The sequence below is a fragment of the Camelus bactrianus genome, chromosome 24 (genome assembly GCF_048773025.1).
Source record: "Camelus bactrianus isolate YW-2024 breed Bactrian camel chromosome 24, ASM4877302v1, whole genome shotgun sequence".
Taxonomy (NCBI): domain Eukaryota; kingdom Metazoa; phylum Chordata; class Mammalia; order Artiodactyla; family Camelidae; genus Camelus; species Camelus bactrianus.
Window position 1 is genome coordinate 4,034,815 of NC_133562.1, and position 27,596 is coordinate 4,062,410.

Sequence of the window (27,596 nt, forward strand, 5' to 3'; positions counted from 1 at the left end):
TCTCTGCCCAGACTTGTACAGCAGGAAAAGTGTGTGAAAATCAGAGGAGAAGAAGATACTGCCTTGGATAATCCGCTCAGAGGTAAGAGCAAAAACACCGGCAGACGCGCAGGCTCTGCTTTCCGCTGTGAAGATCGTCTTACTTGTCTGCTTAGTGGATGTTGTCCCTTCCAAGAAGGAATGGGAAAGGACCTGCCAGCGGCTCAGAGACTTGGTTTCTAGTCTCAACTCGACTTCACTGATCTGACCTTAATTTTCTTATGTTTAAAGTGGAAGGAGCAGGCTGTATAATCTATCTCTGTGGTCCTCACTGATGGCAGGGCAAATCTACGCCTATAGAAACACACGTGTCAGGGGTGGACTCTCTCTCTGCCACCTTCACAGGGCGTGGAGGGCATCTGCAGTGTCTCCTTGCATTTTTAGAAGTTGAGGACTGGAAGATGTGATTTCATTAGCAAGACAGGCAAAAAGGTTATGGAACAAAGCTGAACCATTAGAAGCTGAGGGATTATTAGAGTATAGGAAAAAGAGTTGCATGTTTTCATTTAATTATGTTTCTTTGCAGTTAAGACCCAGTATAGGTAGAATTTCTTCTGTAATTTTGACCTTACATTGTAGTGAGCTAAGGAATAAATTTCCCCTTGGGTGTGTTAACTTGATGCAATAGTTTTTATTTGGTCGGATGAAAATGTTGGTAATTTGTTTGTATCTTCCAGAACGTGGTAGGAGATCTGTGTATCTTCTAAAAGGGGAGAAAATTAGTGAGTTTTCTCTTCGTTTGCCTAGAAGTGCAGTGACTTAGCCCCACTGGGTAGCACTGCACTTCGTCTCCAGTACAGTCACCTGTTGGACTTTTCTTAAGAAAAAAAGAGTGTGCTTTGTAGTCATTGAACAAAAGAGCTGTGACTTTTTTTAAATTCAACTATAGTTGCTGTACAATATGATATGTTACAGGTGTGCAGTGTAGTGATTGACAGTTTTTAATGGTTATGATCCATTAATAGTTACTATAAAATATTGGCTATATTCCTTGTGTTACACAGTATATCCTTGTAGCTTATTTTATATCTAATAGTTTGTACACCCTTATCCCCAACCCCTGACCTCCCCATCCCCCTTCCCTCTCCCCACTGGTGACCACTCAGTTGTTCTCTGTATCTGAGTCTGCTTTTTTTTGTTTTTTGCTATACTTACTAGTTGTATTGTTTTAGGTTCCACATATAAGTGATATCATACAGTATTTGTCTTTCTCGGTCTGACTTATTTTACTAAGCATAATGTCCTCCAAGTTCATCCATGTGGCTGCAGATGGCAAAATTTCATTCTTTTTATGGCTGAATAGTATTCCAGTGTGTGTGTACACCACATCTTTATCCAGTCATCTGTCGATGGACATTTAGGTTGTTCCCATATCTTGACAATTGTAAATAATGGTGCTGTGGACATTGGGGTGTGCGTGTCTTTTCAAATTAGTGGTTTTTTGTTTTTTTCAAATATATACCCAGGAGTGGAATTGCTGGGTCATATGGTAGTTCTGTTTTTAGGTTTTTGAGAAACCTCCACACTGTTTTGCACAGTGGCTGCACCAGTTGGCATTCCCCCCAGCAGTGTACAAGGGTTCAGAAGGGCTGTGACTTCCGTGGGCTCATTTCTGGCAGGGCCCGTGCTCTGCTCGTAGTTGAAAGAACGCTTAGTTTCATCTCACCCACAAAGGGATGAAGAATCGTTTCCTCAGAAAATGGAGGGAAGTTTCTCTGTTTTGGTTGTGCCCCTATACGTATCTCCCTAGCCAGAAGAAATTCTGTGTCTATAACCAGATAGGAGTATCACTTTAAATAAAATAAAATAAATAACCGATCTTTTGGAAGCCGCTCCATACAAATGTTCTAATCCATTTTGCCAAGCCTTCATTCTGTAAACAACATGTTTGCAACAGTATGAGGAACCCTAAAAAAGTGTCAGTGTCTTAATTCATATTTTGACACTTTTGAAAATATCTCCACAAAGTAATTATGTGTATGTTCCTGTTAGTCAGTTTTGTAGTTCACACAGGGAAAGTAGTCATGAAGATCACCCTTATAAAAACAGAAAATATCACTAGCAAAACACAGTTGCCTGCTGCGAAGGATGAAATCCAGCTTGTTCAGTAAGCACTTGTTCTTTTCTGCGTAGTTGATAAGAAGTTTGCAACCGTATGCATTGATTCATTGGTGCATTTACAGTGCTCTCTGATTTGGACATTCGATTTCCTCCCGGTGAAGGTCTGTGTTAACAGGCCCAGAGCGTGAGCGACGGGGAGCCCCCGCCTGGCCCCCAGCACGCAGCTCTGGCAGAGGGAAGGCCTGCGGGGACCTGCTCTAGCCCAGAATTCATTTAGCACCTGCTCTCTTGTTAGCCCTTTGTCACCCAAAGCCGTTCTTCCTTGTAGTGAGTAATCCTTGTTACTGCAGTTAAGCTCATTTTCTCTGCTTCTAACCTGGGTGAGACAAAATAATGAGAATAAGTATGTCGCTATGGTGATATTAAATAATTATTTCATATTTCCTTTTTATTTTTTTGTGAGCCTACAAATCTGAGCATAATTTCTAAATCCTTACCTTTATTTTGGGGGGGTAGGGGGTGTCTGACCACAGATTTGAATAAACACCTTTTTAAAGTCATTAGAAATGTTTTCTTTTTCTTTTCTTAAGGTAAATGGATTAAAGTTTGTTCTCCATTTCTCCCATGAGGGAAAACGGTATACCTTTGGTTTTTGGAGATTGTGTGCCCTGTGCAGATGTACACGTGCAGCTTCTGCTTCTTGTATCTTGGGCGTGTTTGCAGTGTTTACTTGGAAACATCTGTATTTTCTAAATCATTTTATTCTCAATTGATATGCTTGGCAGATAAATAAGAGATTTTCAAAGGCTACCCATTATTTTTCAATACCCTTCTTAGAGAATCAGCGTTTTTCTTTTCCTGTAAGAATATATAACAGTTGGGTTAAATAACAGAAACTTTGAATTAAATGATATAAATTGGTTGAGGAAAACATGATTATCTTGAGGGACGCTTGGTAGTAAAATTAAGAGATGTAAGCTGGAGTGTGTCTTACTAATGGAAAGGTTTGCAGGGAAGCTCGCTGGGTGTGACTCCTAGGACACACGGATGGGAGTTTTCCTTTGCACCTTTTGCTGAGTGAATAACGCACGAACAAAGATCAATCCACGTATCCCTTCTCGGGGGCTGAGTTGGCATCTGCGTAGTGGCCTGGCAGGTTTTTACCTTTGCTCCGTGACTGTTCCGCTGAGAACTACTCTAACTCTGCCCCTTTGGACACATGTGGAGCGAGGCTGGGGGATGCACGTGTCGTTGCGTACATGGGACCTCCTCATCCGTGCCGCCTGCCTTCTGTCCTTAGAGACACGAGAGCCAGAGCAGCCAAAACCCAGCCGCTTGTGCCGCAGATACAGGGCGCCTGCTGTGCCTCCCCAGGGGGCAGCTTTGGTCTTGTGGCTTGGTCAGCTGCAAAACTGGGGGGATTCTTACTGCTAATTATAACCAGTGTTCACTTTTATAAAAATCAGAAAGTTTCATAGAGCAAAAAATATGAGATAAACATTGTTAATAAATCCTTCATGGACTGACTTTGGATGTAACAATTCATCTTTTTATTTTCTTTGCTAGTATCTATTCTCTTATATTACTAGTATAGTGTGTATGTATAATCTTCTATTGCTAGTATCTTACACATAGGAATCATCTTGTATTTGGTGACCTGCAGGTCACCTTGATTTGCGCTTGCTGATATACCGTGGTTATCTTCCTAAGTCAGTGCGTACGCAGCTGCTAGGTTCTTTTTTTTTTTAAGTAAAACTTGTAGCCACGTACACGACGGATCGTACCCATTTACTCTTGGGTCCAGAGAAGAGGGTGACTGGACCCCCAGCTCATCCCATCCGGTTGCCACCTCCTGCTGGGGTGCTCATTCTCCTGATGTGCGCTGCCGTCAGGTCCCTTGTTTCTGTTTTATAAATGAAATCACACGGTGTGTGCGCTTTCATCACTGGCTGCTTTTGCCAGCGTTGTTCGTAAGATCCATTCAGATCGCGGTTTGCTTACGCTCACTGCTGCGTGTTGTTCAATTTATGGTGGTATCACAATGTATTTATTTTAATGTTGGTTGTTTTCAGTTTTGCCCTCTTACCAGTGGTGCTGCTAGGAACCTTCTAGTGTGTGACGGGGCGGAAATGTGGCTGCATTTCCGTGGGCATATAACCAGGAGCAGGATTTCTGGGTAACTGGGTTTGCGTAAGTTCAACCTCAGGAGCTGGCGTCAAATATATTGTCACAAAGCGTTTGTCCCAGTGCGTGCCTCCCAGCACAGTTTGGAAATTGCAGGTACCCTACGTCCTTGCCAGCAGGTAGTTTCGGCCAGTCACTTTAACGTTAGCCAGTCTTTGGGGTCTACAGTATTTAATTATGCTTTTAATTTTGCGTTTCCCTGAAGCCTAGTGAACTTGAACACATTTTCGCGTTTGCTGGCTGCTTGAGCAGCCTCTTTTGTGAAGTACCTCTCCTGTTTGTCTCTTAGATCGTGTTTTCCTTGTTGAGACGGAGGAGTTCTCTGTGTTTGTACCCGAGTGCATCACTGGGTAGACGTGTGGCAGGTGTCTTCCTCTCCAGGCTGTGACTGGCCTTTCTCTTCCGTGGAGCCTGGTGATGAAGAGAAGTCCCACACTGTGATACAGTCCACCAGTCCTTTCTGTTGTGGGTGGCTCTTCAGTGTCCTGTTTAAACCGTGTGCCTCTTGCATGTTTGTGACTGTATTCTGCTATTCTTCATTCTAGAATCTTTGCTTTTTCTTTCACATTTAGCCCTGTCGTGCACCTGGACATGATTTTTTATACATGGTAAAACATAGGCATCAAGACTTACCTTTTATATGAGTATCAGCTGACCCAGTATCATTTATTATTACAAACCCCTTCCTTTCCCCTGTTTGTCATAAGTCGAGTGACCGTCACTGTCCTGGACTTCAGCATGTCTCTTGTAAGTGGCACGTGATACTTACTTCGACATTCAGTCTGATGATAGTGGTATTTCTGGTGGAGTGTTTGACACATTTATAATGTTATTGCTGTTAAGTTGGGTTTATAACTATTTTAATAATTGTTTTCTATTTTTCTCAACAGTTTTGTGTGCTTCATATTTCTTGCTTTATTTTTTATTAACCAAGAATTTACTTTATTATGCTATTTTTTCTGTACTAGCTTGTTGGTTATCGATTTTTAATATTTTTAGTAGATATTGTAGCTAGTAAAATACACAACTTTGTATAGGATCATCTTCCCTCTGAAAAAAACTCTTCTGTGTTTCTTTTAGTGTGTCTTCTAGCTATGTTTTTTTTAAGTAAGTTTTCTTCAGAAATGTTTTTCTTTCGGCTTAACATTTCAAGAATATTTTTGCTGGTTATGGAATTCTACCTTCTTTTGGTGTCAGTTAAAATATTAATAATAAGCACTTCCAGGACAGAGGGAATGTAGCAAAAGTTTCTCATTAAAAAGGAGAGCTGTTAGCCTTACCTTGCTTAAAATAATAAATAGCAGAGACCTGTACCCAAGTTAGAGGCTGGCTGAGATTAGGAGATGTGGAGGTGCTGAGATCTGAGTAATGAGTCGGCTTCCCTGTCGAACGCGCTCAAACACCTCCGCTCGCTGGTGGGATCCTGCTGGAAGCCACCCTCGTGCGGCCCGTGAGGCTCGGAGCAGGAAGGGAGATCTTGGAAGTGAGTGTGGGGTGTGCAGGCCTCCAGGCTCCCTCCTAGGAGATCATGAGGTTTTTTTTTTAGTTTGGTTTTTAACATATTCTATATGGTCTTTCCTAAAATTCCCTTCGCCCTTCTTTTTAGAGCAAACTTTTTCCCGTTAAGTTCCAGAAAAACATGAAAATGAGAAAAGCCAGTTTTCTCGCTGGAATCAAGACATAGTTTATAGTTTATGGGTTTTGAAGAATTATAAATGTTACTGACAAAATATTTTGAAAATTCAACTGTGTAAAAAGTGATCATGGAAGAATAAAAAATCTAGGAAAAATAAATCTTCTTTAATAAGTAGCTGCTTATTTTTAGTTGTAAGGCTCGAGGGACTGGCAGCTCTGAAAGCTGAATCCCACAGCACCAAGTCTGGCGCTGTGTGGGCAGCCAAGCCATAAGCTTCCTCAGAGTATTCCAGAAATATCCCTCTGGGACTAGAATCTGCCGCTGACACATCCTCTTCCGTCTCTGGTTATATTAGAACGCGGCTTTCTGATCCAAGTCACTGCAGCCTGCAGGCACTGTTGGTCCCTTAGCCAGTGTTCCGGGACAGTGATGAGGTGCAGGGTGCTAAGCTGAGGTCCTCAACATGTTTACTGTGTGGAGTTGGGGCAGAGGGACAACCCAGGGACAGACGGAGCTTTTTCCTGGACTGGAATTCCAGCTTCGTGTTCCAACCATGCACAGTCCTCTTTCTCTTGGACCCACACGGGAGACCTAGATTCTTAGATTCTCGGCCCATCATCCCAGGCAGGAGACAGGGAATCCTAATAACTTCACCTTCTTCCCAGCGTCAGATTTGAGGGATGTGGGCGTTTCCCCCGCAGAGTCTGTGAACACGTAAGAGTCAGGTGGGTGTATTGGGGCGTGGACTCCCCCAGAGCAAGCATCTCTCTGCTTCAATCATCACTTGGTCCAGGGTGTCACCAGGCTGGTCGTCCTCGTCTCTAATCCCAGTACTAAAGGGAAGAGTCCTCAGACTACAGCGAAGAAGCTGTGCCTCTCAGATTCTTCCAGGAGCACAAGGAGGAAGCCCTGCCCCTCTCCATCAGGAGGGGGGTGCAAGACGCTTTTTTGCCTTCATGACAGGTACCAAGGACTTGGGGGAAATACTGCCCTAATACATAGTCTCCTTGGAAAGAACATGCCTGTTTTATGAGAAAAAGTTTTCTAAACTTGAGATTTATGTCCCATCAGGACAGTCAGTGAGGGAGAGCTCAGGGCTGGTTCTGGAGGCTACAGCAGAGGTAGGCAGGAGAGAAGGTCAGAGATGCGGGGGCAGTTGAGGGGATGAGGCAGTGGAATTCCTGCTCTTAAAGGGCCTTTAACGAGAGTTTGTCCTGGGTTTCTCTACCCAGTCAGCCCTGCTGTTTCGACAATCCATCACTGCAGAGAAAGGAGACTTCAGATAGTAATGCCGAGCACTGTATTTCTAAATGGAGAGAGAGTCGGAACTGGGTGCCGTAAGTATATGTAAATGAGCCTTAGTACTCCGTCGGGCTGTCATCGTGGTAGATTTCCGAGCTGAAATCCCTCAGACCTAAATATCATCACCGCCAAACAGAAAACAGCGTTGTTGCTGACCCCAGGACACCTGGGCTGTTTTTGTAAACATAGTGCTGCTCTCTTACGTAAGTTAGGAGGTACAAGAAGATTCCATCTCTTTGTAAATTAAAGGAGTGTCGACTAAAATCAGTAACTTTACATAAATAAGGGCATAAAATACTTCAGTGCCATGTGAGGACATACCTGAGGTATGTTCAGTACATCAGTTAGGTACTTGGTTGAGTCACTCCGAGGACATTGCCTCTCTCCTTGTTACCATGGTTACCGTTGCCTTGAGGGGGTACCTCGCATATCGTGTGCGTCACTCTATTTATTAGCAAAGAGAACAGTCTCCTCTGTTTACATGGTTCTCCCTCATTCACTGTTTTCTTGTGTTTTTGTTCATTGATTTGTTTTCCTTTTTTGAATAATTTTAGACGATGCCATTTTCCTTCGATTGGGACTGCCAAGAGTTTAATGGCTTTGATGGGTTAGAAAAATCAAATTATAAAATAATCATAAGGAAATAATAAAATAACAAGTATTTAAGGAAACTAGAAAATAAACTAAAAAAAAACAAGATTCCTGTCATCTGAGATGTAGCTACTCTAATGATTATTTTTCTTTTATTTGCCTTTAGAAAGATGAGGCTTGAAAAAAAATTATCCTCAGTGGTGATGGATTTTCATGAACATACTCTGCCTAGTGTTTAATTCTGTAAATTCAGAAAAGACACTCTTTTTTAAAACATTTCTTAGCAGTGGCATCAAATAATAGCTGTTTTCTTACAGCGCTGGCTATGACAGTGATGGTGATAATAATATATTCATCCAGCACTCGCCCTGTTGTAAAGAAGATTCATGTAGACACCGTTTTTCCTGTTGAGGTGGTTGAGAGTAGGTGGGTAACTTGTCCAACGTCACTCGCGGCTAAAGGACACAAGTGCAGCTTAGGTCTTCCTCTTAAATCGGAAGCTCTTTCCCTGCAGCAGACGGAGGGTCCTATTAGGAGGCTGAGGGGCCTGACCTTGAGCCCAGCCACAAACTCGCAGCATTTAGACTGTGAGCCTTAGTTTCCTCGCTTGTCAGATGGAGACCATTTCTCTACTTAGAATGGTAGTTGAGTGGCTCAAAAGGGAGAATTAATACGAAAGAGCATTCAGAATAAAGCACTGTGTCGCTGAAGGTATGACCAAGACTCCAGCATTCGTCTGTAAATTCATCCGAGTGGATTAATAGTAACACCTTAGATTGAACCTCCTCCTGGCCCCAGCGGTGGGTGTGTTCCAGATGCTGTGTGACTTCTGCTTCCTGTCTGACCATTGCTAAGTTCTCCTTTAAACAGAAAAGCAAACTTCTTCTGCAGAAACTTTGGGGATTTTACTTTGTGTTGGATAGACTGGCATTGAAGTCTGAAGTCAAAAACCATTTCAGTGTCTCTGACATTCTTATTCTGTTCCATGACAGTCTTTCTTTTCTTAAGAAGAATGCTTTTCTGCTTGGCCAGAAATTTCTCCTTGGAAGTGACAGAGTTGCTGTCTTACCATTAATGAATTTTACAGCCCACATCCTTTTTATTTTAAAGAAATATGGACATATCTGCCCAAAGCCTTGCTTTATCACAAAATAGAGGAAGCCACTGCTGTCCTGAAACCCAGGGCTCTCTCAGCCCTGCTGGTAGCGGACCTGCAGACAGGCCACCTCTGACCCCTTGGAGTCGCTTTCACAGTTGATACTGGTATGTTTGAAAGAGAGAAGGTTACTGCATCCAGAAAGGAGGCTGAGAATAAAGTTGAGCCACCCATGTGTCACACAGACACCTTGGAGGTGAGTGGAAGGTCCTTCTCCAAGGGGCCGGGAGTCTGGGTTGGGTCACAAGCTATTTCTGTGGTGTCGGGCCCCCTTCCTGGGATGTCTGTCAGGTGATGGGTTGCATTTGGCTCTGTTGTGGGGTGGGGCGGTGTTTGTGTCTTCACTGTGTTTACATCGAAAGACGCTTCTGTAAACATAAGGGTTGGGGTGTGAGAAGTTTTCAGAGTGATCCTTGTTTGTGTCTTGTTTTGCCTTAAAATTGAGAATGTTTCCTCAAAACTCTTTCTGAATCAACCCCGCCCCCAAATACTGCATTTTGATTGAGCACACTAGCAAAGAAACCTTACTTTCAAATACACCTGCTCAAGCAGTGGTCCTGGCAGTCTGGATTGAGTTGCGTAACATCTTAACATCTGTATCCCGTGCTCAGCACCTCGGTAGGGAAATGAACATAATACCAGATTATTAATCAAGAGAAATTAATCTTAGAATGAGTGGCGGAATGTTAGAAATTTTCTTTGAGCTTCTCCTTTCTACCAAAGTTAAAACCTCCTTGAAGGCCTCTGGAGGATTCCTTAGAGAAGCCGCGGTAGGTAACTGGCCCCCGCAGGTGTGTCGGGGTGACATGGCCATGCCCGGGAAGTGAGGGTGCACAGTGTCGCTGCTGCTTCAGCAGCAGACGACGTGGAAGTGTCTGGTCACGTTGTGACACAGGTTCCCGAGGCAAAACATGTAGGTCTGAGGAAAGAGTTTTGAAAATAAGCAGTTTTTAAGCTATATGTTAGGGTCTTCCACTAGGGTCATGGGGTAACCCGGAAATAAGCAGATGGGAGCTGAGCCCCCCTCTAACGCCGCAGGGGCCTCGAGGGGTTTCCACAGAACCGTTTCTCTGGTGCCAGAATCGTTCCTTTATTCACTGGGTCAGTCCACGTATTCTTCTCATACGCCAGCGTTATCCTGGGCCTGGGGGAGGCTGCGGTGAACGAAAGCAGAGCTGGGCTTAACTGTCATGGGATCCCGGCCTCCTGAGAGCCACTGACGGCCACCCACATGCACATGAGGTGGCAGCTGGGAAGACGGTCCCCCAAGGTCAGGGGGACGTCTCTGGAGAAGTGACCAGGGCCCATGTCTGAAGGGTGAGCAGAAGTGAAAGGGAGGAGGGTACAGCTCAGTGGTAGAGCACACGCTTAGCATGCACGAGGTCCTGAGTTCAGACCCCAGTACCTCCATTAAAAAAAATAATAATAAAATAATAATAGTGATAGTAATAATAATAAAACAAAACAGTGCAGTATTTGCATATAACCTACGCACATGCTCCCATATACTTTAAATCATCTCTAGATGTTTATAATACCTAATACAGTGTAAATGCCTTGTGAATAGTTGCTAGAGCACAGCAAATTAAAACAAAAAAGGAAGAAGTGAATTGGACATCCGGGGAGGGCGGGGGCAGAGGGCTGGGGGAGCAAAGAAGGCTGTTTCCTGGGCTTTTCCATGAGCCAACGTCATGAGTCCTGTGTGTGCCGAGTCATTGCCAGGATTATCTGATGTAACAGTCTTCTTCCTGTGTTGGGTACCCCGCCTCACAGATGAGAGGAAGCCGGGGTCCGGGAGTTGAAGCCTGTCCCCTTCGCCCCACAGCTCAAGATTATGGAGCCAGGGTTTGAACCCTGTCTCACTGCAGAGCACCCCCCACCCCGCCACCTCCCCGCACCACCTCCTGAAGTGAGCCAAGCAGGCACCTGTGGGGCTGCAGGGACCGTGCTGCATGAGACAGTCCGTTTGCCAAGATCAGAGAGTCAGGTGTCCCTGCCCGTTACTCCCCGCACTAAGAGAGGTGGTGCTGTTGAGGTGGCATTTCCCAAGTCCTCCGTAGAAAGGATGTAGTGGCCGAGAGTAGAGTGCACCCACCAGAGCACCGAGAGCTGTGGTCTCCAGGGTGGGGAGAGCAGCGTCGGCTGGCACCCCATCAGACCTCAGACAGGCAGGGCGTGTGTGGCGGACAGAGCTTAACTGGACCCGGCCAGGCAGACCCTGCCCCGGCACCTGCGTACCCTGAGTTTGTTTTCAGTGTTCTCTGCCGTCACTGTGCATGCGATCCAGGTGCCTGCTGGACTGTGAGCTTCTCCCAGGCAGGGAGTCTGCTTATTTTTGTGTCCTCTGGGCCTGGCCTTGTGCCAGCCCTGCAGTGGGCACTCAGCACTGAATGAATTTTGTAGCGTTTCTGGAATTAAACCTGTTGCCTCTTTCTCTGCAGAGTATTTATTGCCTTATCAAATGCATCTCTCAGCTCTGCAAGGTTGATCCACTACTAAGCACAGTTACATTACAGTGTCCCAGCTGTCTCAGCGTGGTATGCTTTAAAGAGCTGACCCCTGGCTGGAGGTAGATAAGCAGCCTCAAACCATTTGAAGGTAGGAAGACATCATTAACAAGGATGGGATGAGAATCACAGGTTCAGACACTGGATTTGTTCTTCCGAGTAACGGTTCGTTGTGGGGAGTGTAAACTGACAGAACTTTGTACTGGGATTCCCTGAGCTGCCTGTGGTTTCCCGCAGCCGTCCGTGCCTGGCGGGTAGGATCGTGGTATCGCTTTGCATGGCCCAGTTTCGGGCCATCATGGTATATTTCCCAGGATGCTGACTTGTTCGTTCTCTAAAGACGAACAATGTCAGAATTCATTGTGTGCATTAACCTCCTTACTCACTGAATCTTGAAGCAGAACATTCTTCCGTACCGGCCAAGTAAGAGAGAGTCAGCTATTTGCAGAACTTAAATTGAGACTCTCACTCTGACCTCAAAAGGTCAGATGGGAAAAAATACATCGGAGTTTTGGAACTCAGCGTCCTTTCAGCTGCCAGGGTCAATCAGACAAGGATATTTGACCTTTTTTTTTTTTTGCCATCTGCTTTAATGTCTGGAAATGGATGCTTATTACTGTACAAGAGGCATAAAAAGTGCAATGAGTCCTACGTCCACGGTGACCTGCATCTGGCAGGGAGAAGGCACTGATTCGTGTTTATTGTAATTTAGTATACTGACTAATTAAAATTTAGCTGTATGTCAGCTGCTTGCCATATTCTGAAAATTGCAATTAATTTGATACTGAAAATAATGCTGAGCATATTTTGTTTTATGATTCAGAAAGCAGCCCACAGGCCCCCTAAACTTCTGAGCCATTGCTTTACCATCCCTTTAAATTGCATCATGATGTGACAGTGCCTGCAGTGTCTACCTATATCTGTAATTTAAAAACCCAAACATCAAAGAAAAAATGCATATGAAATTGACTTAAAGGCATTTTTTTAGGAAGCCTTTGGAACCACCTCTGTTTGCTTTTCTGAGAACTCAAAGATAGACAGACATTTTATCATTGAACAGCAGGATGGGTGCTGGAGGAGCCCAGAAGGAGGCCCGTCGGTCATCACAGCAGAGCCAGCGGCCAGACGTGCCCAGCAGCGCTGACGGGGGCAGAGCAGCTGACTGGCTGGAAATGTTGGGGTCCCTCCGGTGTCTCTGAGGCCTCTGAGCTCCTACAGCCACAACTGCCGCTTTCAGCCGTCCCTGTGTTGAACATTCATCCTGCAAAGCCAGCAGTGTTTAATGTAAGATGGGAAAGTCGTTGCTGAAAAATCGGTCACTTAGATGCCAGGGTCCTTCTTAGAGCCCAGTGCCCTCGGGTCAGCTGTCATCGGTGCGGATACTGCGTCCTTCAGCGTCCCAGCGAAACACAGGAAGGTGGGCTGCTCCCCAGGGCGAGGGGCAGTGTCTCCCTTAGAATTCAGTCCACCACTGAGATTTTCAAGAAATGGCTGAGCTCATCCCCTGAGTTTGCCCTGCTCTTGGAATGAAGACGTGAACACCGACAGTGAGGGCCCCAGGCCCACAGGGCTTGAGTCAGGACCCTCCCGCACTGCAGCCCCACAGGTGACGTCGGCGCTGTGTGTTCTGGCGGCTCGTGCATGCTGAGGTTGCGGAGGGAATGAGTGCGGGGAGCTCCACGAAGGACACCTCTCTGCATCTGTCGCAGGCGGCACTTCCCCCGGTCAACACCATGGGCCCTCCCGGCCAAACCACGACCCTCGAGGCAACCGCCTCCCCCACCCTCACCTCTTCTTCCCCGGAGGCCTGAGGCGGGAGGAAAGCAGGCATCCCAGCGTGGAAGGGGACTAAGTACGTTACCAGCTGTGTTGACATCACATGTCCGTGATGCTTTAATAGGCAGCACGCTGAGAAAACTTCTGAGAACTCGAGGGCAAATCGATGCGAGTTCTGCAACAAAAATTCGATATAAAAATATTTCCCGTTATGAGCAGATCACTTACTGGGAGAAAGTACTTCACCCTCTCCTGTCTCTCCCTCCCTCCAGAGTTCCTCTCAGACCCATGTCACTGCCCTCAGAGGGAAAAAGAAGAACTCCATTAAAACCCAGAAGTTGCAGTCTGCACAGCAGCAGCGCACCGAGCTGCTGGCGGACTACGCGGAGCTTATTCAGACAGCAGATTGCGCGCTGCGGTGCACACTGGGGTCGGGTCACATTTGCGTTTGGGGAAACGTTAGGCATTGATTTTTCTGGAGCTGTTTAAAATTAGACACTTTAAAAAAATAAAAAAATAAAATTAGACCCTTTAGAAATTCATGTGCACAGGTGTTAATAGTGGTGAGTGTCACCGTTTATAAAGGCTGAGGAACTTTGTAAATTGCAAGAACTGCACAGTGACAGTGTTAATACTTTCATCGTGTGGAAGACTCCAAGGTTAATTGCCTTTCAGAATGGTGAGACTAACTAGCTTTAGCACAGTCTCAACCTAAAGGAAGAGACCGGGACTAGCATCGCCAGGATCTTACATGGTCCTGAAGAGTTTCTCTGACCTCCTTCGGGGACGTATTGGGGAAAACAGGATTTGGTGAGAAGTTAGATTAAGCAAAATTCCTTATCTAGAGGAAGAGCGTACAGAGAATGAATTAACTTTAAGCCCATCTTTTGACCTCCAAATATTTTGTCACATTTGGGTAGCATTTATATTGAATAAAATCCTGTCCAGGCAGTTTTTAATGATTTTTTTTTAAAATTTGGTCTCTCAATATTTATTGTACCAACGTGAGTGGTGTGAGTGGATAATGATTTTTAGTACTCAGAATTCTGCATTTACTGCTGCCTTGAACTCACACCCATGTTTTTCAACGGCATTTTGCTAGCTCACATTTTGACTGGTAAAAAAAAAATGAGTATGTAACAGAATTGCATAGATGCCATTACAAATCGGGCTTCTTATGCAGAATTACTTTTCTGAAACTACCTTCATTATACAAGATGAAAAGTTCCTGTTGCTCTTTTCGCTGGCTTCTCCGGGAAATAACCAGGGTCGTGGAGGGGAAGGAGCAGAGCTTGCGAGTTGCCCGTTGTGGCTGCTCTTAGCTTGTAAGGAGAGCACTTAAAGTGACCAGAGCTGCTGTGGGGCCCCGGGGGCTCTGGGGGCTGGTTAAGACCCTAATCAGGTCTTCTGGGGGAGACGGGACTTCACCTCAACAGGCCGATCAATTGTCAAGACTTAAACTGAAAAAAAAAAAAAATAGGTGATTGGTTATCAAAGGAATAAAACCAGCCACAAAAGAAGAATCAACAGAATGTGGTAGTGCAGTCATAAAGGACAGTCAGACGTGCTCACACACGTTCAAGAAATCAGTCATCTAAGTTAAGTGTTTCATTGGGTGCCCCCCCCCTTTTTTTTTAGATTTCACGTATAAGCAATATCACATGGCATTTTTTTGTTCTCTTTCTGGCTTACTTCACTTAGAATGACAGTCTCCAGGTCGGTCCATATTGCTGCACATGGCATTATTTTATTTCTTTTTATGTTTGAGCTGTCCATTTCTGTATGGTGATTTTGACTTTGCTACTGTGTCAGATTCTCTTCTTATGTGTCATTCTTTCATGTAATTGTTTTCCAGGTAAACCAGTGTGTCATCTGCAAATAATGATCATTTTACCTATTAAAAGCTATTTTTTCTGATTCTTCCTGAACTGAAAAGCTTAGCAACTTTCGAACAGTAGACATAAGCATTCTCTCCGGCAAATAGGAAGAGGGTTTTCTGAGACTTGCAGAACCGTGTCTCCCATGGGACCAACAAGGGACCACCCCCCCGCCCCACTACTGCTTTCACTTAGTTATTCCTTTGTTTTTATTTTAATTTTGTTTAGTCTCTTACTAAGAGAAATTATAGTAATTCATTTCTCCTATGTGTTTAGTACTAAAGGGCAGCAGGGTAGGAGCTGGTCACGGCTTTAGTGATTTAAACTTTTGCTTTATTGGTTTCCATATAAATACTGTTTTATGTGCTGAAGTTTTAAACTACCCAGTGTAGAAGATAGGGAGTGTTACTGTAATACTGAGCAGCCTCGTTGTCTGGAAACTGGTCATCCTGCGAGGAACCAGAGCATTCTTTCTCCAGTGCCTTCCCTCTGGGCAGCCTCGGATGCATAACACTCTTTCCTCTCATCAGTGGGAACCTGAGATGTTCACTGGGCAGGCAGGGGAGAGAGTACTGATAAACTTAGTTTTATTGTAGCTGAATTTAACAGAGGGTGAGGAAAATTAATGCAGGAAGTTACGGATTTAATCTCAGCTCGGAAACCAGTTTGCTGTGCTATCCTGGCAAATCGTTTAACCCCTCTGGCTTTGATATTTTCAATTTTGGCATGTGACTATCATTAAATATTTAATTAATCAATATTTAATATTAAATAATAAGTAATAGTCATTAAAAGTAGTCATTAATATTACCTATTCAAGGCTATATTTGTATTTGTAATCACAGGCTACAGCCATCACTGTGAGGCCTCACCTCACAGCCCTTTGGGTTGGTGTTGTTCCTCACTGTGGTCATTATGATCCCAAGATGGCATTTCAGATAAGGAAACGGGTTGGTGTTCAGGACTTCCCCTGAGCTCCCTCAGCAGATTGAAGCAGCAGCTGGGGTAAGAAACACAACCATAGGTTTAATCAGCTGCTGCCTCTAACTTAGCATAAATCCATCAAGCTGCCTCCCTGCAATTGCTCGTCTACTACCTTCTCAGAAAGTGGCTAAGGAATGACTCATGCCTCTTGCTAAAGCTACTGCAAATCGGAAACGTTAAATAACGTAAACAGAAGTAGGCCTCTGAGGGATGACACTGGCATTGAAAAGCATTGTGAGGGTGTATACAATATGTTTTTAAATTTTTTTAATGTTTTAATTTTTTAATTGAAGTATATTTGATTTAAAATATTGTGTTAGTTTCAGGTGTACAGCAAAGTGACTCAGTTATACATATAATATACATTATATACATATATCCTTTTTCAGATTCTTTTCCAGTGTAGGTTATTATAAGATACTGATGCAGTTCCCTGTGCTACACAGTAGGTCCTTGTTACGTATCTGTTTTATATACAATAGTGTGTATATCAATTCCAAACTTCTCATTTATCCCCCCACCTTTCCCCTTTAGTAACTATAAGTTTGTTTCCTATGTCTATGAGTCTACTTCTAGCTTGTAATTAAGTTCATTTGCATCACTTTTTTTAGATCCCACGTGTAAGTGACACCGTGTGATACTTGTTTTTATTTGACCTATTGCACTTAGTGTAATAATCTCTAGGTCCATCCATGTTGTTGCAAATAGCGTTACTTCATTCTTTCTATGGTTGAGTAATGTTCCATTGTATAAATATACCACCTCTTTATCCAGTCATCTGTCGATGGACATTTAGATTGCTTCCATGCCTTGGCTATTGTAAACAGTGGGGCTGTGAATATTGGGGTGCATGGATCTTTTTGAATTCGAGTTTTCTCCAGATATATGCCCAGGAGTGGGATCGCTGGATCGTGGGGTAACTCTTTTAGTTTCTTAAGGAACCTCCGTGCTGTCCTCCACAGTGACTGCACCAATTTACATTCCCACCAGCAGCGTAGGAGGGCTCCCTTTTCTCCACATTCCCTCCAGCATTTGTCATTTGTAGACTTCTTAATGATGGCCATTCTGGCTGGTGTCATTGTAGTTCTGATTTCTAATAACTAGTGATGTTGAGCATCTTTTCATGTGCCTGTGGCCTTCTGTATGTCTTATTTGGAAAATTGTTTAGATTTTCTGCCCATTTTTTGATTGAGTTATTTTTTTGATATTGAGCTATAAAGCAGTTTGTATATTTTGGAAATTAATCCCTTGTTGGTCACATCGTTTGCAAATATTTTCTCCCATTCCATAGGTTGTCTTTTCATTTTGTTTATGATTTCCTTTGCTGTGTGAAAGCTTTTAAGCTTAATTGGGTCCCATTTGTTTATTTTTTTCTTTCATTTCCATTACTCTAGGAGATGGATCCAAAAAAATATTGCTGCAATTTATGTCAGAGAGAGTTCTGCCTGTGTTTCCCTCTAGCAGCTTTAGAGTATCTGGTCTTACATTTAGGTCTTCTATCCTTTTTGAGTTTATTTTTGTATTTGGCATTAGAGAGTGTTCTAATTTCAGTCTTTCACAGGTAGCCGTCCAGTTTTCCCAGCACCACTTATTGAAGAGACTGTCTTTTCTCCATTGTGTAGTCTAGCCTCCTTTGTCACAGATTAATTGACTGTAAATATGTGGGTTTATTTCTGGACTTTCTGTCCTGTTCCATTGATCTACGTGTCTGTTTTGTGCCAGTACCACTGCTTTGATTACCATATTTTTGTAGCATAAGTCTACAAAATACATAATCTACATATAGTCCATAGTCACAGGAGGTGTGATGCTTCCAGCTCCATTCTTCCTCCTCAGGATTGTTTTCGCTTCAAGGTCTTTTGTGTTTCAATACAAATTTTAAAATTCTTTGGTTTAGTTCTGTGAAAATGCCATTGGTAATCTGATAGGGATTGCCCTGAATCTGTACATGCCAGCAATACTGATCCTTCCCGTCCAGCAACACGGTGTACCTTTCCCTCCGCTTGTGTCGTCCCCGGTCTCTTGCACCAGTGTCGTGGTTTTCAGGGTGCAGGTCCTTCGCCTCCTCGGGTAGGTGTATTCCTAGGTGTTTTATTCTTTTTGGTGCAATAGTAGTAAATGGGATTGTTCCCTTAATTTCTTTTTCTGATATTTCATTGTTAGTGTACAGAAATGCAGCAGGTTTCTGAGTATTAGTTTTGCATCCTGCAGCTTTACCAGATTCATTGATGAGTGCTAGCAGTTTTCTGGTGGCATCTTTAGGATTTTCCGTGTATAGGGTCATGTCATCTACAAACAGAGATAGTTCTACTTCTTTTCTAGTTGGATTCCTGTTATTTCTTTTTCTTCTCTGCTGCGGCAAGGACTTCCAAAACTATGTTGAATATGAACGTGTATAAACTATTTAAATTAAGGAAAGTAAACACTATTTGAAATAATAGACAAAGGGAGCACTCACCAAGATGCCCTTTAAATTATGTATACCAAGCCATGCCCTTTCCTCTAACCCCATACACTAGTATTTGTCCCTTGTTCTAGCTTTACGTTTATAAGAACAGCCTATTTTTACATCCCTGTGTAAGACTGGAAAAGGGTCATAGAAGGAAAAGCCATGTGTAAGAAGTCAGGAACAGCGTGATGAGTGTGAACTCACTGAGTTCTTGTTTACCTGCAGCGACATCATTTAAGTGATGCTGCGTAACCAGCCGTTGGTACCCTACCGCCGTCAGACAGGGGAGAGGCAGACATCCAGCAACACTTTAGAATACGGAGTGGGAGTCCTGAAACCAATGAGCAGGCTGAAACTACACATAGGGAAGGTTTGGAGAGTGAAACAGTGAGTATTTTTAGAGGTGGCAAAAACTGGAGGATGAGCTTACCCACACGTGTTAATCAGACACCGATAGCCTGAAACGATTGGGCTTGGCTTGAGGTTCTGATTCATTTTGAAAAGACTGGGCGAAGCCTGGGTGCCGTTGGAGGGTGAGGGCTGTGCGGATGGGGGCGGGGCCCGTGGACACCCTGCCTGCATTTAGGCATCCTCCCCGGAGAGGTGTGTTTCTCCTTATCCAAGGAGCAGGGGCTTTGAAGTACGTTTCTCTGTGACGTTCACGTGGAAGATCAGTGCCGCAGCCACCTCGTGGATCTTAGCTGAGTATCCTAGCCCTGGAGTGTCATTTCTCCAGGAGTTTGTTTTGTCTTTACCAGAACCAAACCAGATTCCTTATTTCCTAATGCGCTCCACAGACATGTCACGCTGGTGAGGCACTTGGAGGGCTCCCCTAAGTGTGATCGCCCTGAGGAAGAGCAGTGTTGATGGGCAGTCGCGAGCAAACAGGGAAAGACAGGGCTCTACTTGGACGAGAGGGCTGAACACCCCCCGTGATTACTTAGCTAAGTGCAGGAGGCACGCTGAACTTGATTTTCAAGTATGTGAGCTTTTCACGATCATGAAATGCATACCACAGTGTGCCAGAAAGCGCAGTCGTTTTAATTAGCTAGCCTACCATGTAAAACCAACAGCCAAACCGAATGTGAGGGTGGTTTTCTTTAATACCCATTAATTTGAGTAATTAGAAAAAAAAAATGGTAAGCAGCGTTCTTCAGCTGTTTATTCTGGCCTTTTTAATTTTAACTAGAGCAGGGCAAAAAAAGAAAAAACGTATATTACACTATTTGGTTTCATTTCTTACTTTAGAAAAATGCGTATGGCCGGCCGTACTTAACTCGCAGAGGCGCTGTTACGTAAGGGCGCCTTGCCGCTGGTGCACCTCCCTGTGGAAGAGTAGGCGGTTTGTGTTATTTTTCTCTCTGAGGGTTCTGGAGATGGTGATTTATCAAGGCAATATCCTGGAATATATTAGGAAATAACAGTGACAGATTCGTTTTGCATGTTGTACCCTGGAAGGCCATTTATATAGATGTAAATGCGGTATTTGTACTATAGAAACGCTCGGAAATTGCCGGCCCCTCCGCCAGCGCTTGTGAGAGGGAAGATCAGGCACCCCCCAGCCGTTGTGTCGAGCCACTCCGTGTAGAGAACACGCGGCTATGCGTTTACGGAGCTCCGGGGCTACCGCCTGAACTTTATACCAAGTAAATTAGGGCAGTTGTTGAACGTAGCAGAAGAGTGCTGTCAGGGAAGAGTGGCCCGCACTCGCAGCAGAGTGCTGATAGTGACCGGTTCTGTGCAAATGAGAATTGGAGTTTGTTTCTGTAAGTCTGTGGTACGTAGCAAAAAAAAATACCACTCCGTGGAGAAAATGTTGATTTCTGGCCAGCTTTTCAGTTGCATAAAGTGGAGGTACATCTGTTTTTCAGCTGAATGTGACTTTTTCCAGCGTGGGAAATATGATACGAATAAGCCACACTAGTAAGTTTTTTAAATGAGATAGCAGCCTTGTAAAAAGCACAGTAATTCTGTATTTGCAAGGGCATTGTGTAGGGATGGAAAGCACCTTGGATTCAAATCAACCGTCTGCCACTTTTAAACTGTACAAACTTGGGCAAGTGTCTTAACGTCTCTGAGCCTCATCTTCCACCTGGTAAATGAGGGGTAATCTTACCACCCGTCCCCTCCGCCCCCTGGTACTGAGGACCCAGGAGGTGCTGTGGGAAGGGACCACCCAGCACTTGGTGCTCAGTTTGTTGTTACCATTTTATATGAAAAGGGTTTTCCATTAGAATTACTTTTAGCACTCCTTCCAAGCAATTCTAATAGATTCCCCCTCCCCGTATTTTTAAGTATTGCCCTGGATGGTGCTTAGCAAAAGTGGTACTAAATTAACACTTGTAGCATGCTGAATTATGTAATCCTAATTAACTTACTTTCTCATTTCTTAGAAAGCTAAAAATTCTTTCACAGAAAGTCAGCCACTTCTATGTACGTGTTCCGCAGGAATCTTCTCCATTCTGCACGGGGCTGCACTGGCAAGACTGCCTTCTTATCCAGTCTTCCTGCCTCCCCGCTTACTCCTCTGTGGTCGTTCATCCTCCTCTTTGTAGTCAAAGCAGCTTTCAGATCCAGTCATATCACTCCTGTTGGGTCCCTTTAGCAGCCTCTCCGGTAGCCTTAGAATAATAAGCTTTGAAGACCCTTCGTGGTCCGGTCTTGCCCACGCCTGCAGCCCCTCCTTCTCCACTGCCCTCTTGCTCATCTGCACTCTCGCCTCTTACACGTGCTGTTTGCTCTTCCCAGAACCATCTCCTCCTCGTCACCTCCGTCCGGTACCTGGCCTCATCAGAATCAGCCCTCTCACCCCAACCAAGATATCTTCCATCTTCAGTCAGGGCTGCAGCTAAAGGGAACTAGTGTCCCTCCCCGCCCTCCTTCCCCCACTAGGACAGGGACCCCGCTCTTCTGTCGCATGAATGCTGTCATCCCTCCACCTTTCCTGTGGAAGCATTTCTTATACTCCGTTGCTGGTTGCTGTCCATTTCTCCCCTAGAGTGTGGGCGCCACAGGGGCAGGGACCAGGTCCGCTTTCTCGGTTCCTGCAGTGCTCACCAAGTGGTTAGCACACCCGAATCACTCAGGAAACCTGGAGCGAACGGATGCTGCTCCTGGGGCTTGCAGAGGTGCACAGGAAGACATGCACCCTGCCTTCAAGGAGCTCATGATCTTGTGATGAAGAAAGCTCATGAATAAGTCCCACGTGACAGACACTGTAATAGAAATACATACACCACCCGAGGGGGCGACCTCGTCGGAAGACTTGAGTTGGTTTTTAAATACTGACAGGAGCCAGTGTGGGGGCTCTGGCCTTGGCCTTGGCTCTCCGGGTTAGCCTTCTCATCTTGGGTAAATTACCCATCCTCTCTGAACCTTGACTTCCTTCTCTAGAAAAGCGAAGGTGGTAACACCTCATGCGCAGAACTGTCGGAGGATTAAGCGGAGACTTGGATGACGTGCACCGAGCCTGGCGCTCGGGAGGTCCGCGGTGGGCTGTAGCTACTTTATCATTCAGCTGAATTCGAATGTATTTATTCAGTGCTGCTTAATGAATGCGCCCGAAGACAAATGAGGAGAAAAGAATCTATTTCTTGAATGTGACAACATCACAACTTCAGCCCGGATCTATGTGAGGGAAGTTTCTGGACTATGGCCTAATACATAATTTATCATTTGCCTCCATTAAACTGTAATAAATTATTGAGAACCAGAGGAGCGGCCGTTATACTAGAAACCTGCTCCCTTTAATACAACTCGAGTGGACTGTTTGCACTGCTGCCTTTGTTTAGAGTGATTTACTAGCACTCGGTCGTCTGATTCGTCCACGATTTTGGTTCTGCATAGTATTACACAGGAAGCTGCCCTTCCCTGCACCTCTGCCCCTCCAGCCTGGGATACTTAGGGACACTTTAAAAGTATAAAATCTGTGACTGGCTGTGCAACAGCAGAAATGTATTTGACGACATGTGCTCTGAAATCGAGTTCTCATCAGAAAATTTCTAGGTGGTAGCCGCATGTCACATTTTACCTCCTTGGGAGAAGAGCTGCGTCCTCTAAGTGTATTTTTCATGCTGTTGGTGAGGCAGAAATACCCGAGTGCTTTAACCCTAAGAGGTAACAGGAAACCACCACCAGCTTCCACTGCACTTTCGGAATGCCAACAAGTTGATTTCAGTTAGTCTGGGGTCCCCCAAGAAAAGGTTACGTCATCACTTAACTTGCACGGCTTTAGGCAACTTGGCTGGAGTCCGTGCACGCCTCCCAGCATTGCTAATCAGAATCTTTGCTCTCCGCTATTTTCTGAACCTTACCTCTTTCGGAGCTCAGGCGCACAACTGGTTTGACGTTCCCGAAAGGGTCAGCCAGTTATCTGAGAATCCTCGCTCCTGGCTGGGTGCTTAGAAGCGGTCTGTTCACAGGAAGAACAAATCCCGATGTGTCCTCAGAATTCAGGGTGGGGGGAGATGGGAGGGCGTTTTCCTGTTCTAGTGCTTGTTAATCAGTCATGTTGCATGCTCACAGCACGTGAACTCTCTCTCCTCAGTTTAGATGTAGTACATGTCAGTGAATCCTGTAGTAAATAGTCAGTTGTAATCGCCGTTCTGGAATCTACCAGCCTTGTGTATGGAGACTTTGATTTGGACATCTGTGGAGAGAGGAGGGCCAGGTATGGTCCTTTGCTTTGGAGCCTCCCGTGGTTCCTTGTAGCCTCTGCAGTGGTCCTCAGCCCTGCTCTACGTCAGAATCACCTGTGCAGCCTTTCTGTAAATGCACGTGCTCATGCCCCACTCAAGAGATGATACTTTGGAAATTCTGGAAAAGGAGCCAGACGCATGTGTATTTTTTGCTTCCCTGGGCGATTCAGACTTGCAGCTAAGGTAAGGAATCGCTGCCCAGCACATTGTGTGCAGCCAAGGGTCCGCACAGCCAGCCCTCCGGCCAACCGTCCCACCTTCTCTCCCTCCGTGAGTCCAGGACCCACCACATCAGCCTCTTCCAGTCCCGGCTTCGTGATGGCACCTCTGCCCCACCTCCCTTTCCTCATCTGCTGAAATCCTACTCATCTCTTAAAATAGCTGTTCTTAAACCTTCAAGTGCAGAAGAGAAACCCTGGAACATCTAAAAAAAATCCTGCTCCCAACACTCCCCTCCCCAGAGATTCAGATCCTGTGGGGCTGGGGTCCAAGATGAGGCACTTTCCCCAAGTTCTCCGGTCACCTCTGAGTGGGCGTGGCAGGAAACCCCTGCTTTAGGCCGCCTTCTGCACAGCCTCCCAGGCCTGGCGCCCAGTGCCTGGCATGCCGCCCGCGAAGGTTCAGGTCTGTACAGGGGGCGGGCACCAGGTCACCTTCACTTCTGTGTCCCCGCCCTCAGCTCCGTGCCTAGCACAGCTCAGAACACGTGTATTGAATTGACAGTGTTTTGCAACATAACGGGTATTTATCATCTTAAATTACACTGTAAAGTCTAGAAAAAGTAAATAAAACTCCACAGCTGCTGCCCACGACAGCATCAGGATGAATCCATTGTCCCTTCTTCCTGGGCAGCTGCGGGGCCGGCGTCCCAATCACTGGCGGGCCTGGAGCTGCCCATTCTCACTTAAACTGCCTTACGTCCATTTTATATCTTTCTTTCAACATCAGCTTTTGAAATCTTTTTTCCGAGGGAAAAAAAAATGCTGTCTTCTGTGGGGACATCGAGGGCTTGCAGTGTTTTCTTCTTTCTTTTTGCCCTGTTTCTAAAATGGGCAGGACCAGGGCCCTGCGGAGTGGACTGTGTGCTCGCGGGGTGCCAGGCATCCCAGGGGGCCTGTGGGCTGAGCCCCCAGAGACCCGCTCACGTGGGCCCTCTGCCTGCGGCCCCTCCACCCTGAGTCTTGGCTCTGTCTCCCGGCCTCCACACCCCCAGCTGCTGGCCAGCACCCGGACTCCCCAGGCTCTGCCTGCAGCTTCTCTGCCCCCAGTCCCCTTCTCAGCCTGGCTGTCCTCTCCACCAGGAAAGCATCCCTGATCTGCCCAAAACTGAGTGAGGGGCCTCCCAGGCCTCCCGTTGCCCCATCACAGGTTTTGGAGACTTAGGACATCATCATCAAGTTGTCTGTTTACTTGCTGGCGGCTCCCACTTGAAAGCAACTTGCAGGCAGAAACTGTCAAAGCCACCATTTTCCTCTCACCCCTTACCGTCCTGGCGGTAGTAAGTATTCAGTGAATATTGGCTGAATACTGATAAATGAGTAGGAGGTGCCCAGTCCCAAAGTGGCAATCTGAACCAGGGTGGCTTCTCCCAAGACCCGCAGCCCCACCCCCAGCTCCTGTAAAACCAGCTGCTGCTGCTCTTTGGGGGGGGCGGGGGGGCAGTGATCAGCAGCTCGTTGGTTCTAGCTGAGCTCTGTGCCTCTGCTCCTCTGCTCCCGGCCTTCAGAGACCACAGAATCATCTTTGCAATATCGTCCACATGAGCAACACTTGAGTAAGAGGCACTGAGCTGGTCCCCACCATGTTTTCGGGGCTCGCCTCCCGCATCGCAGGCCCTCCTCCCCGGACTTCCTTACATATTTCTCTTCCTCTGCTTCCGTTATCTTTTGAGTTACTCAGGCCCCTCCTTTCACCTCTTCTTTCTTAGCACACTCCCTCTGGGGGAGAGCATCCACTCCCCGACTTCAGTTAGCACTAGATGTGCTGAACACCTCGTCTCCAGTCTACATCCCTCTGCCGCGCCCCAGACCCCGGGTCCGGCTGCTCGCGGGACGCCCTGCACGACTGGAAGCCCCTCCACCTCAGCTCCGCTCCTTCTCCTCCGTGGGGTTTTCTTCTCCTCCCTGACCTTTATTTCATTGACAGGCAAATAAACATGCCTGGAAATCCCTCAGAGCACTTCTCTGTGCCTGTCAGACGGCTCTTTGGTGGGGTGCAGGGGGTGGGGGAGCTGCTCCTCAACCCTGCGTCTGAATTCTTTGACCGTCTCGACACCGTGCCCCTGCCTTCCCTGTAACCTGCATCCGCCGTCCAGATGTTAGCTATCTCAGCCTGCAGCGGGGCCCTGAGCCAGCGCCGGACGCGTGCAGCCGTCATTCTGGGTAATGAGCACAAATTCTGTTCTTAAGGAAAACTTGGTTTCGGTGTGCTTCAGGCCAAAGAACAAAAGAAAAGGTTTCTGTCCAGAAGCATAATTGACTCCTAACAGAATAGACAAGGCAGCCCAGGGCCGTTGTGTAAACTGGAAGTGATGGTTTTTCCTTGACTTGAAAAAATCCCTTGAATAATTCTCAGGCAATCATTCTGTTGTTTTGTACTAAGTGTGTTATGACAAGAAATTACGAACATGGGAAAACAGTTTGGCGTCTGTCCTCTGTGTTCGCGAGGTCACTTGCATTCCTAAGAGCCACCGTGCTGGCGCTGAGCCGTCGCTCAGTAGCTGGGAGCGCTTGCTTGTTGGAGATGGCTGGGGTGAGGCAGGGCAGCGGAGGGGTTTGGAATCCTGCCCCCTTCGGGTGGGTGAATAAGTGTTGGCGGGGATTGAGTAGGAAGTGGAAAGGCCCCGGTGACCGGGAAACACGGGGATGGGTTAAATAACCCTTCCCATGCGGACGGGTCAGAGTACAACCAACGCAACGTCTCCACACGGTTGCCTGTCACCTGGCCCCTCTCCTGGTGTTTATCTGAAGTCTGTAGAACTGTCTTTGTCAGGTGTCTGCCTGCAGAAACCCTGACCTCACCAGCAGATACTGCAATTACTTTGAGGTGACGAGAGAATCTACTTCTTGATCTTTTTAAAATTTTTTATATTTTTCTAAATATGCTGTTATGGCCGACAGACTGAGTGAGAACTTGTCACTTGCCACTTGAGCTTGTCTGCCTGAGTACTTCCAGCCGACGTTAAGAACACATAGAGTAGTAATTAAGCCTCCTTCAGAAACTGTCTCTCACGGTAACGTGCTCTTCAGTTCCCTCAATGAGACTCCGTAACTTGATCAATTGTTCTGTCGGCAGCAGTGACAACACAGCCCGCCTGATTGTACACCCTTCCCGTGCCGGCCCTGAGCAAAGGAATTATCCTCACTTCAGACAAAGGAGGCCAGCGTTGGCAGGTTTTCAGGAATATTCCTTCATTCTGTCTTTTGGGAGGAGTCACTGGGGAAATGAGAGTCTTTGGGTGATGGAGCCTTAGAGAAATGGCCTCGTTGCTTTGGAGCCTCACCTCCTGCCACTTTTCATTGACTCTGGACTAGTCACAAGGGCCTGTCGAGTATAAATCCCAAGAGAAGATCCTAAGTTTCCCCTTGTGATGAAAAAGTTTCCATTTATTTTACTTCCATTTTGCCTTAAAAAAAAAAACAGAATTATTCAGGGGAAAAATATGATATTATGTAAATAAAAGGAGACAGATGGGTTAAAGGCAGAAGAGAATATTTCCATTTTAGCTCAGCTTTGGAAATCTAGGCCAGCGCTGATACAAACTGAAGAAACACAGACTGAAACCAGATCTGTCTTACCAGGGAAGCGGTGCAGCAGGAAGACTCCAGCCCAGGCGGCCTTGTCTGGAGAAGCCACTCACACTGGCTTCAGGGAGGTTGCTTTGCACCTGGACTTCTTCAGATTTGACTTTTTTTTTTTTTAATGATTTGAGTCATCACTGATTAAAATTAATCACACGTGATTATTTGTGTGACATTTGGAGGATGTTTCAAAGACATAAAACGGATTGTATGAGAGCCACTCGACCCTTCACATCTACCCTGTGTTCCTTGTTAGATTAGCAACATTTTAAATCCTCAGCTTTCACTTGCTAACATTTTCATTAACACTTATTCCATGTTCTGGCTTTTAAATTTTAATGTCTGTCTTATAAAGAAAAAGTAGGCGCTTCTTAATCAGAAATGTATTGCTTGCCATTTCCCATCTCCAAAAAAAAAAAAAAAAAAAAGGCGGAGCCCTTGTTGAACAGTTGTAGCTAGAAAGCAGAAGAGCCATGGAAAAGGCAATGGGGGTGGAGACGGTAATGCCGACCCTGAAGGAATAAGGACACCAAGGAG

At 45.7% G+C, this 27,596-nt stretch overlaps 1 protein-coding gene across 1 annotated transcript in view; it reads left to right on the forward strand.

The window, feature by feature from the left end:
* L3MBTL4 (L3MBTL histone methyl-lysine binding protein 4) overlaps positions 1–27,596 on the forward strand; it is a 240,092-nt gene that overhangs the window by 175,225 nt on the left and 37,271 nt on the right. The window contains 1 exon segment of the mRNA XM_074352471.1: positions 12–82. Within this exon segment, the coding sequence (XP_074208572.1) occupies positions 12–82 (71 nt within the window).